The following is a 12,185-nucleotide window of genomic DNA, read 5'->3' as shown; positions in this document are numbered from 1 at the left end:
CATTCAGCGCCACTAAAATGAAACATTTTGCTTCATATAAAATGCGTCTGTCAGCGTCCTCACATGATGCTGTCTAATCATACACTCCTGTAGAGATACAGCCTCATTTTTCTGAATGTAAATGATAGTCAACTATAGACCAGTGGAAATGAACACGATAGAGGTGTTGTAAAGTCATTTCCCGTAAGCGTATGAGAATTTTGAAAGTCATTTTTAGTGCTGGGCTATCTTGTTTTACAGTGTTCATACTTTACCCTGGGTTAGTAATCAATCCTGGTTGTCAGGTTTTGAGATTTCACACTGTACATTTGCAAACATTGGGTCAATGTTCTTATTTAACCGTTTAGCATCAGTTGAGGACACCATCTATGGAAAATGATGCTTAAATCCACTGAAACATACTACAACAAAAACAGAAGCAGCAAATTCAAAAGTTTTTCTAGAACTTTAATGACATTTATATTCATCACCGAAGGCGTTTCACATCACTGCTGAAATTAAACAGAGCATGTGAACATCTGAAAATAGCACATGAGACACTGTTTTAGTTAATGATTGGTTGTCTGTTGCTAAACAACTCGCCGTGACGTTCCAGTGCTGTTTTGACACTGCTTTGCTCATAACACAGGGTTAAATGCAGCACTCTTTCACATTTACATGTGAAACGTCGCTGAAATCAAAGAGTCTTTAACCCATCAGGACATCATCATAGTGTGAAAAGTCGTGCGCTTGTAGTACCTGCCAAATAATGGCGCCCATGATTGCTGGACTTTGACTAGCCTGATTTAGTTTAATCAGCAGAGAGTGATGTGAGGTCACTGAAGTACACCAGCACAACTGTGTGTTTGTGACCATAAATGTTGGTCATAGTTTCACAGCATGGAATGTTATTGTGTGTTTATCGTTTGGTTAGGTAACGGGGCGGGGCCTGACGCTCCGGGGGGCGGAGCTGATGCCGAGACGGACATTAACCTGGAGGTATCGTTCTCCGAGCAAGCGCTTATCTACAAAGAAGGGTTAAAGGTTACCCAGCCCCAGAGCGAAGCCGACGACAGGTTACCCGTGAGTCCAGCGCAGTCTGAGCGCTCACTCGTGTGTGTGTGTGTGTGTGTGTGTGTGTGTGTGTGTGTGTGTGTGTACTGAACCAGTGCAGCTCACTCTGATTGGTTGCTTGAGGATAAAGCAAATGTCAGTGTTTATATATTAGATTGCAAAAATGTCAAAAGAAAGATTTAAAGCATTAGTGAACAACCACTCATGTTTTATTGAGTAAAAGTGACCTCTGCTGGTCAGTCTGTGGAACTGCATTCCTAACAGCATTGAGATTGCCATTAACTGAGACTAATAAATGTTCCAGTATTTTCTCATTTCGGTCTTGTTTAGTCTTTAAGAAGAAAATGACATTTAGAACATTCTTAATAAATGTTTTTGGGACATTAACAAATAAAAGAGTTTTATTCTTGAGAATGTTTGGTGAATCCGGCCTCAGAATATTATAGCAGAACCACTGCGAATACCCTAGCAACCCCCTGGCAACCAGCCACAGCGCTGTGCGTCCACCGAATCCTTTCATTTGCTCATTCTGTTGCTCGTCTTTCGCAGGATTTCAGAGTGTCTCAGGATAAGACCGGACAGACAAAAGTGGGCGATCTCTCCGCTGAGGACATGAAGAAAGTTCGCAGACTGGTCCTCATTGAGATGAGTGCTCTGTTCGACACGTGTGGGATCGAGGTGAAGGCCCATAAAGCTCTCAGGGTCAAAGTGAAAGGTCAGTGCCTCTGATATCTGTGGCCATTTAGTTCACACATGAACATGCTGGAGACAAATGCTTGACATGCAACTGAATCATAAATATTGCTCTGTCATCCGTAGAGTCGGGTTTGTTCGGTGTTCCTCTCTCTACGCTGCTGGATCAGGACCAACGGAGGATGCCAGGAGCCAAAGTGCCTCTCATACTGCAGCGTGTAAGTGAGCAGAGATATAACTATAACCAAACAAACAAACTAGTCGAGAGGCGTCAGGGGCGTTCGTAACGAGAGACGTGTCTCTCAGTTCCTCCTCATCAACATTCAGTTTCACACTTTAGTGCAGTCAACTCACTGTAAATGGAAGATTTATTGTGCACTTTACAAATGTGTTTTCACAAGTGTGATCTTGCGATTATAAAGCGAGAGTTTTTGCTTTCTGTGTAATTCATTCGCAAGAAAAGTTGTTTTTCATGAGATTTTGTATTTCATACTTCACCTTGACTAAATGTTTTTTAAATCTAGTGATTTTATAATGTTTAATATTTATTCAAAAGTGAAAAAATATTACAGGAAATGGCTGATATGAGCCATTCGCAAGAAAAGTTATTGTTTTTCATGAGATTTTGTGAGGTCATGGAATTTCTGGAATATCATGGAATTTTAAAGGTCTATTCCAGACATTGAAAGTCAGGGAATTCTGTGTTTTTTTTTTTTGTCCAAGTCATGGAATATCAGGGATTTTTGTTTGTCACTTTAAATTTTAGTTTCCATTTATCAAAATGTAATTTTTCTATAATCTGAATGTTTCAAGGATGAATTGTGTTATTAAATAATTTTAAACGTTAAACTGAAAATCAAATGTGTTAACACATTAATTTTGACAGCCCTAGTAATAATATTTCTCTAAATGTGTGATCCTGTGCTGCATTGGTGAGTAGAAGAGAACATTAAACATCTTTCTGACCCCAAACCTTCGAACGGTAGTGTACATACTGTATGTGACTGAGCTCCAGAAGAGTGAGAATGACTTTAAACTCTTGTTTTTCAGCTGATCTCCCACATCGAGGAGCAGGGTTTGGACACAGAGGGTGTTCTCCGGATACCTGGAGCCGCCACCAGAGTCAAGGTCAGACCGCCGCGCTGCCGCTGATGCTCGCGCGTGTTATTTCTGTAGTCATTACGTCATTGTAACCTATTTATTGGTGTGTGTTTCCCAGGCAGTCTGCCACGAACTGGAGCACAAGTTTTATGAAGGCATGTTTCCATGGGAGAGTCTCAAACAGCACGACGCCGCGAGTCTGCTGAAGCTGTTCATCAGGGAGCTGCCGTACCCTCTGCTGACCGTCGAATACTTCAACGCCTTCATCTCTGTGCTGAGTGAGTCCCACACCAGGACACGGCTCGGACGCTTCGCTCTGTGTGCGGCATAACTCTGTATGGTGAAGCTTAAAGGGATAATTCACTCAAAAATTAACATTAGCTCTTCATTTACTCACCCATTTACAGCATGATTACCTCTAATCAGCCTTGCCAAACGGTTTTGAGCGCGTTCACGACAGTCTGGAGCACAAGCTTCCTGTCGCATAATGACGTATGAGCGGGAGCGACCTCACGTGACGCTGTGTGTGTTTTAGGGGTGTAATGGTTCTTAGTAAAAAAATTATAATAATTTTTGGGTGAACTATCCCTTTAAAGGTGCCCTAGATTATGTTTTTAAAAGATGTAATATAAGTCTAAGGTGTCCCCTGAATGTGTCTGTGAAGTTTCAGCTCAAAATACCCCATAGATTTGTTTTTATTAATTTTTTTAACTGCCTATTTTGGGGCATCATTATAAACGCGCCGATTTATGCTGCGGCCCCTTTAAATCCCGTGCTCTCCGCCCACAGAGCTCGCGCTTGCCTTAAACAGTGCCTTAAAGTTTACACTGCTAATATAACCCTCAAAATGGATCTTTACAAAGTGTTCGTCATGCATGCATCGGATTATGTGAGTATAGTATACTGTTATATTGTTTACTTCTGATTATGAATGAGTTTGAGGCTATGCTGCGTGGCTAAAGCTAACATTACACACTGTTGGAGAGATTTATAAAGAATGAAGTTGTGTTTATGAATTATACAGACTGCAAGTGTTTAATAATGAAAATAGCGACGGCTCTTGTCTCCGTGAATACAGTAAGAAACGATGGTAACTTTAACCACATTTAACAGTACATTAGCAACATGCTAACGAAACATTTAGAAAGACAATTTACAAATATCACTAAAAATATCATGATATCATGGATCATGTCAGTTATTATTGCTCCATCTGCCATTTTTCGCTATTGTTCTTGCTTGCTTACCTAGTCTGATGATTCAGCTGTGCACAGATCCAGACGTTAATACTTGTCTAATGCCTTGTGTAATGCCTTGAACATGAGCTGGCATATGCAAATATTGGGGGCGTACATATTAATGATCCAGACTGTTACGTAACAGTCGGTGTTATGTTGAGATTCGCCTGTTCTTCAGAGGTCTTTTAAACAAATGAGATTTATATAAGAAGGAGGAAACAATGGAGTTTGAGACTCACTGTATGTCATTTCCATGTACTGAACTCTTGTTATTCAACTATGCCAAGATAAATTCAATTTTTCATTCGAGGGCACCTTTAATGCTCCGAAATACTTGACCATATACACGGAACGTTCTTAGGAACTTTCTCAATCATTTAAGCCAGCTGGAAAACTTCTGGTGAAATGTCACTTGTTGGTGTGGCAGTATCTTTTCATTGTCTTTAACAGCATCAATAGTGTAATACTTCGTTTATAATCAGAATATAGTCACTTAAATAGTCAGGCCTAGCGTTAATTTAGTTATTCAAACATAAGATGACATAAAAAGACGTGTCTCTCAGTTCCTCCTCAGCAACATTCAGTTCAACCATTAGTTTCACACTTTAGTGCAGTCAACTCACTGTAAATGGAAGATTTATTGTGCACTGAGTTTTCACAAGTGTGCCAAAATCATTGATCTTGCGATTATAAAGCAGAAAAGTTATTGTTTTTCATGAGATGTTGTGAGGTCATGGAATTTCTGGAATTTTAAAGATCTATTCCAGACATTGAAAGTCAGGGAATTCTATTTTTTTTTTTTTTTGTACATAATTTTTGTTTGTCACTTTAAATTTTAGTTTCCATTTATCAAAATGTAATTTTTTTGTACCGCATTTTTTATTGAGTTTTCATGTGTTTTGCGTATTGTTATGGTTAGACTATTATTCAGCAGCATTTTATTCCCTTCCCGCTCGTCAGCTTAAGTCAAACGCAGTCACCTGTAAACATGCAGGAAAATGTGAATTTCAAGAGCTTTGGACTGTCCTAACCACGACTGCAGGGTTCTGTTTTTGGTTTCTATATTTCTGGGATTTTGCAGCTGATAGTTCAGGTCACAGAGAGGGAACAAGGACATGAATGCACAAAGAAAAGTATTTATTACTTACAGCTTGAACGTTCTTGTTTCCTTGTTTCCGTGGCTATTATAGTCATGCAAAATGATATTCAAGCTCAAACCATTTTAATATTAAGCAAAGCTCAAACAAGTGTATTTCATGACAAAGATTGTATCAGTCACTGTATTTTGAATATATGGTTTAATTTTGTTTAGTTTAGTTTGGTTTTCCTGTTTAGCTGCGAACAGAGCCCGCCCACACGCTGTTATGATTGGCTGTGATTTATGATTGATTTTGTCATCTTGTAGCTTTATCAAGTCTGGTTAGGACACAATAAGCCGCCTTTTCACTGCACGATTGTCACATTTCGCCCCCTAGTGGCAGTCGCACAGAATTTTCAAATTGGTCATGCGAAGCCGTTACCTTCGTTTATTCACCATGATAGAATGAATAAATATGAATAAATTAATAAATGCACATTGGATAAACTACCAACATTACTAATTATTTATTTCAGACATTTACAGAAATAGCCTAGAGTCAAAAGTCTAAGTCTTACAGTCTAAGACGGCCTGCAAAAACTAAATGTGAAGAAATCAAAAGACTGAATGATGAACTTGATGAGAAACAGAAAGTCCTCTAAAGCGTTTAACCCCTGAAAGCATAAAAACTATTAATTAATTTCTTTTTAAATAGTACAGAAAAATATGAAAGTGCATTTAATGGGTAAAAGCGCAAAAAAAGTAGTGTGTATGAGTGTTTAACTTGGTTTTGCACTAAAAACGTCTGTGAACAAGTAAATAAAGCTTGCAAATGGATGGATTCAAAATACTGTCTGAGGCTGATTTTGGTCTCCCGTTCATTATAGGTCATGGAAATTCAGCTTTTTAGCCAGTGAAAGTCAGGGAATTTGGCTTAGAGTGGGAACTCTGTTCATAATTCACCTTGACTAAATGTATTTTTAAACCTAGTGATTTTATAATGTTTAATATTTATTCAAAAGTGAAACTGAGTGAAACAATATTACAGGAAATGGCTGATATGAGCCACTAAATGCTCCTCTGCTGCCATCTGATGGTTATAATGGTAATGTCTTTTTTATTTTTTAAATAAAAGTGTTTTTATCAAATGTTGGATTTCCTACATCTACAAATGGGGACAATCTCAGAAGGATGAACAAATAATGTTTGTGGTCATCACATTAAAATAACATTTGAAGTGCTGGAAAAATGTTAATTACAGACACTGTTTCTTATTCAGACGTTCCCATTAGCTTCGTCTTTGTTGCAATCAATAAAACTGGTTTATTGGCAAATTAGGCAAGTGTGATAATGCATTAAAATATAAATACAACATTTAAAAAGTCCACCATTGATGGTTTTCTGTCGATGTACAGAATGACAGCTAACAGTTCACCGGAAACGCCCGAGCTGGCTTAACCAAAACCAGGAAGTAACCAAAGCGAAAAAGTTCGCTCTGACTGGTAAACACCTTCGAACTCCCATTGGTCCGTGGTGGTGATGCAATAGGTGGGTGTGGCTCTGAGGCTCCACCCTCTTTGAGGTGCAAATCTTCTTCTGTTCAGTCCGTCGAGGTCAGATGTCGCTTTATAGTAGAAACTGAAGCTGATTTTCACATTTAATACTGTAAATCTGCTGCTTTAAAGCAATCTATTGTAACAAGCGTCTGAATCGCAGATCCTGTTTGCTAACGGTATATAACTGTAAACTTCTTTTTACAATTTTTACGTGTGATCTGTGTTGTAATTGATTGTTGTGATGGTGTTTGTGTCTGAGCAGAGCTGCCCACTAAGAAACAGCAGCTCCAGGCTCTCAATCTGCTGGTGCTCCTGCTGCCTGAACCCAACAGAGACACTCTCAAGGTACGACAGCGCGCGCTCACACCTCATGTGACTCTGTTCCACGTTCACATCACTTCACCTCGTTTCCGTGTCTTCCAGGCTCTGATGGAGTTCTTCCAGAGAGTGATCGACCGTAAGGACAGGAATAAGATGACCCTGAACAACGTTGCAGTGGTGATGGCGCCCAACATCTTCATGTGTAAGGGCTTCCGCAGTAAGATCAGCGAGCAGCAGGAGTTCGCCATGGCCGCCGGCACCGCCAACATCGTCAGGCTGCTCATCCGCTACCAGAACCTCCTCTGGACGGTGCGTCTCCTCACGCCTCACAGATGAATAAATCAAGATGCATTTACTTGAGAAGTGACTTGGAAAGTGGAATATCTTGCGTTTGTTATGTCCGACTAACTCAAATGAGTCTTTTTGTGTCTCAGATTCCCAAGTTCATCCTGAACCAGGTGCGCAAGCATAACATGGAGAACCAGAGGAAGATGAACCGAGACAGAGCGGTTAAAAAACTACTGAAGAAGATGGCCTACGACCGCGAGAGAGCCTCTGACAAACAGGAGAAGAACACTGAGGTGAGAGAGCGGATCACACGGTCCGTTACACTGAACTGAAGCACGGATCAAACCCAAGTGTGGCTAGACATCTGCAGTCATGTGTGTGTGTGTCAGTGTTTCCCACCCAGCTGAGTGAATCAGAGTTTGAGAATGTGAGTGACTGAAACAGCAGCAGCTCCACTCTGACACCCGGTGGACACACTGGACAACTGCATGCAGAGCCGGTTTGATTTTAAATGATTAGAATTGCACGGACAGGCTCTCAAAGTGTGTCGTTTCTAAACACCAAATACATCCTGCAGGTACAGACACATGATTTGATTGGTTAACCCTATAATGCTACTGTTTCATAATTGATACTCGTATTTCTAAATGATCTGAAAAACCTGTCACACACATTCTCCTCCAGTCCTTCAGTCTCTGATTGATAGTTTAGACTCTTTTATCAAGTAAAAGTCTTATAGTATGAACATCCTTCAGCTCGTGCTTCTCGTGTCTTTCTGCTGTCAAATCTGCACTGATTTTATTAACTAAACTTTGATATTGTTAGTAATATTTCAGCTGGACTGAAGCAGCTTTACTTGATTATCCAGACATCATTTATTATAAAAATCATGAGATTCAAATATAATCATCAGGTTTATTTGTTCATCTCTCAATCATCTTTGTATGTTTTAAAACTAGAGATTGATCAAAAAACTAAGCATTTAAATATTATCTTACTAAGACACATTATTGGCAGATATTGATATATGCATTTTATGTAAGTATCTGCTGTAATGTTATAAAGATCTCAGATTTACACGACAAACATAGTTTTTGTCCATATAAATATCAGCATCTGCAGCAAATTGCATATTTTTGCTCAGTTTGAGCTGTTTTTTCCTTCATATTATCAAGTATCATATTCGATACTTGAAACACATTTTGTCTAAAGGTTTATGAAATGAGTCCGTTTTTCAGGCTTTACAGGGTTAATGTCCAAGTTTCTCACTAGGGAATCCCCGGACAGAGTGTGTTTTACTGGTACGTGTTTGGCTGTAGTGTAGATGTGTGTGTGTTCAGGCTGATGGAGGCTTCATACGGGTTCAGGCCCCTCAGTTCTCGATGGTGTCCATGGCCGTACAGCTGACGGAGGATCTGAAGGCCTCAGATGTTCTGACACGCTTCCTCAGTCAGGAGAGGTGAGCGGACACACTCATGCAGCTTTAATACACACTTACACACATCTACAGGTACCAGAAAAGTGTAAAGTAGTGGTGATGTGAAAGGTTTGGTGTGTGTTACAGGACTCTGTCAGTGAAAAGAGAAGATCTGTGTCTCTATGAGATGGGAGGAAACATCAGTGAGTATCTCATGAGCCTGAATACTGAATGCATGTGGCAACTAACCAATCAACTTGATCAGCTAATCGTCTGCAAGACCAGCGATGCAAACTGATAAACTCTTAAAACATTTCTGTGTGTTTGTGTTTGTCTAGAGGAGAGATGTCTGGATGAAGAGACGTACATCAAAGCTCTCCTGGAGCTCAACCCCAGTGCGGAGTGGGTCATTAAATCCGTCCAGCACTGACCCACAGCAACACATGCCAATCACGCCACGTGCCTTAAAGACCACGAGTAAAGGGAAGACAGCAGTACTGGGATTCAGAGCCTAACATGAACAATCTGAATATATTTCAACTCTTCAGGCGTACGGTCCATCCCGTCCTCCGCTGCTGCTCAAACGGCACCTCTCTCCCATGACAGAATCCTAAACCATAGCTTACACTAACGTGGTTTCCATCAGACGCTCGAGTGGCAGTTGTACGTACATCATTTGTACGAGAAGCCAAAATGTAGTCAGGTTTATCACATTTCATCGCTTTTGAAGGACGGATTGTTTGATTAGTACAAGAATCAGACATTAATTTTTCACGTTTTCTCAAAATTCTCATAAAAAATGTCCAGGTCATATTTCATATCAGAAGAAAAGAACTTCAAATGATAGATTTGCATTGTTTTTGTATTATTTTCACCACATTACTCTTCAATTTCTCATGCATCTGTAATGCATCTTTTTTTAATTCTTGTTGTAAAGACTAAATAATACATTGTTTTTATCGCTGCATTAAGCATTCTTTTGCATTATGTTAATGAGGACCAGGGAACATGCTTAATTGTCATGAAAAATGTCTCAGTGCAAAGAATGGTTGATCTTATATATATATATATATATATATTTAGAAAATGACAATATACAATTTATTTCTTTTAGGGTGAAATATGACCTGGACATGTTCTTTATAGATTTTGTGAGATAGCCACAAATCTCATTCATATTAAATTTTTATATATATATATCACATGAAAAAATGGTCTCAGATCATTGAAGTACTGAGGTACACCTACATTTCATACATTTCTTCCTTTGATTTCATGTGAGTGATCTCTTAGTATTGTAGCAATCTCTACTTTAAATCAGTCACATGATAATTTCCCCACTCTTACTTTAGCTCTCACTGCCAATAAAATGTCTCTTTATTAGTTGTTCAGCCACTCCCAGGGATCTTGGATATACTTTTTTATTCCTGTTTTGCAATATTGGAGAAAAAATGTTGCTGCAAGTCAGAGGATATTGTAGGATTCAACAGAACTCAGTTCAACACAGACCTCATCTAAAGTACTTCAATGGAGGGAAACACTTGGCACTTAAACTGACCTTGTCTGATGCTAATTACAGTCATGCAGATGTCATTTAAATGAGTAGTTTTGAGGTGTGATTTTTTTTTTTTTTTACTTCCACATCTATGTCTAATGTCATGCTTTTATTGTGCTGGAAACTGTGAACATGGCCGAAAATGTTGCTGTATGTTTTAATGCTTCTAAAATAACCACTAAATGTTTTTGTAAATAAATGTGTAATTCATCTCTGTCCGGTGTGTTTTATTCTCTGGTCTGGTCAGTGATGTTGTGTAGCGTAGAGAAGAAGAATCGTAACATGTTTTGGTCTACTCATTCCTCAAAGGACTGGTTAAGTTTACTTGACAAATAAAAATTATTTTCTTGTTTTTAGGAAAAAAAAGTCAAAATTAAGTGAGTTTTTCCTTAAAACAAGCAAAATAATCTGCCAATGGGGTAAGCAAAATATTATTTCAAACCAAAAATAAGATATATAAACTTATTTTCAGTTTGGATTAAGAATATTTTGCTTACCCCATTGGCAGATTATTTTGCTTGTTTTAAGGAAAAACTCATTTTAACTTATTTTTCCTAAAAACAAGAAAATAATTTTTATTTGTCAAGAAAATGCTTCTTGATCTAAGAATTTTTAGATATTTGGACTAGAAACAAGACAAAAATTCTAAATAAGAACAGCATTTTTTGCAGTGCATAACTTGTTTTCATGACAAATTTATTTAAACATATATTGAATAAGACATTACTAACAGATTAAGTAAATATAATGAATATATAAGTGCATATATGTAGTGAAATGCTCCTCTAGAGTTCATTTCTCTAGTGAACTAACATGCTGTGGACACTAAATGACTGACCTGAGGTGAATGTAAAGCTAAACGAGATCATTCTAAAGCTGTTTTATTGATGTCTTTCTGCACTGGCTGAGAGATTACATGTAAACATATCTATGCATAGATCGTCTGTTCTTCTGCGCTTTTTCCTGTCATGGTGGTTAACAAACAGCGTACCACTATGACACATTTATATTGTTACAGTTCCTTGTTTTATGTCATTAAAGGTGCCCTAGATTATGTTTTTAAAAGATGTAATATAAGTCTAAGGTGTCCCCTGAATGTGTCTGTGAAGTTTCAGCTCAAAATACCCCAAAGATTTTTTTTTATTAATTTTTTTAACTGCCTATTTTGGGGCATCATTATAAACACGCCGATTTTATGCTGCGGCCCCTTTAAATCCCGTGCTCTCCGCCCACAGAGCTCGCGCTTGCCTTAAACTGTGCCTTAACAAAGTTTACACAGCTAATATAACCCTCAAATGGATCTTTACAAAGTGTTCGTCATGCATGCGTCGGATTATGTGAGTATTGTATACTGTTATATTGTTTACTTCTGATTCTGAATGAGTTTGATAGCGCTCCGTGGCTAACGGCTAATGCTACACTGTTGGAGAGATTTATAAAGAATGAAGTTGTGTTTATGAATTATACAGACTGCAAGTGTTTAAAAATGAAAATAGCGACGGCTCTTGTCTCCGTGAATACAGTAATAAACGATGGTAACTTTAACCTAATTTAACAGTACATTAGCAACATGCTAACGAAACATTTAGAAAGACAATTTACAAATATCACTAAAAATATCATGTTATCATGGATCATGTCAGTTATTATTGCTCCATCTGCCATTTTTCGCTGTTGTTCTTGCTTGCTTACCTAGTCTGATGATTCAGCTGTGCACAGATCCAGACGTTAATACTGGCTGCCCTTGTGTAATGCCTTGAACATGAGCTGGCATATGCAAATATTGGGGGCGTACATATTAATGATCCCGACTGTTACGTAACAGTCAGTGTTATGCTGAGATTCGCCTGTTTTTCGGAGGTCTTTTAAACAAATGAGATTTATA

General features: G+C 38.5%; 1 protein-coding gene across 3 annotated transcripts in view; it reads left to right on the top strand.

Annotated features, from left to right (window-relative positions):
* The window catches only part of arhgap18 (Rho GTPase activating protein 18), a 28,151-nt gene extending 17,635 nt beyond the window's left edge, over positions 1-10,516 (top strand). For 2 of the 3 annotated variants that reach the window (XM_048208201.1, XM_048208200.1), the window contains exons 5-15: positions 914-1,062; positions 1,603-1,768; positions 1,873-1,964; positions 2,797-2,874; positions 2,966-3,125; positions 6,982-7,064; positions 7,143-7,349; positions 7,475-7,621; positions 8,648-8,787; positions 8,893-8,948; positions 9,084-10,516. In XM_048208201.1, the coding sequence (XP_048064158.1) occupies positions 914-1,062; positions 1,603-1,768; positions 1,873-1,964; positions 2,797-2,874; positions 2,966-3,125; positions 6,982-7,064; positions 7,143-7,349; positions 7,475-7,621; positions 8,648-8,787; positions 8,893-8,948; positions 9,084-9,175 (1,370 nt within the window). In that variant the 3' untranslated portion in view covers positions 9,176-10,516. The remainder of the gene's footprint in view (positions 1-913; positions 1,063-1,602; positions 1,769-1,872; positions 1,965-2,796; positions 2,875-2,965; positions 3,126-6,981; positions 7,065-7,142; positions 7,350-7,474; positions 7,622-8,647; positions 8,788-8,892; positions 8,949-9,083) is intronic. The other variant, XM_048208202.1, reaches the window with a different exon arrangement.
* The last annotated feature ends 1,669 nt before the right edge of the window (positions 10,517-12,185 follow it).

Source organism: Megalobrama amblycephala, linkage group LG11, assembly GCF_018812025.1.
Source record: "Megalobrama amblycephala isolate DHTTF-2021 linkage group LG11, ASM1881202v1, whole genome shotgun sequence".
In the NCBI taxonomy this organism is placed as follows: Eukaryota; Metazoa; Chordata; class Actinopteri; order Cypriniformes; family Xenocyprididae; genus Megalobrama; species Megalobrama amblycephala.
This window is presented reverse-complemented; position numbering and strand designations above follow the sequence as displayed.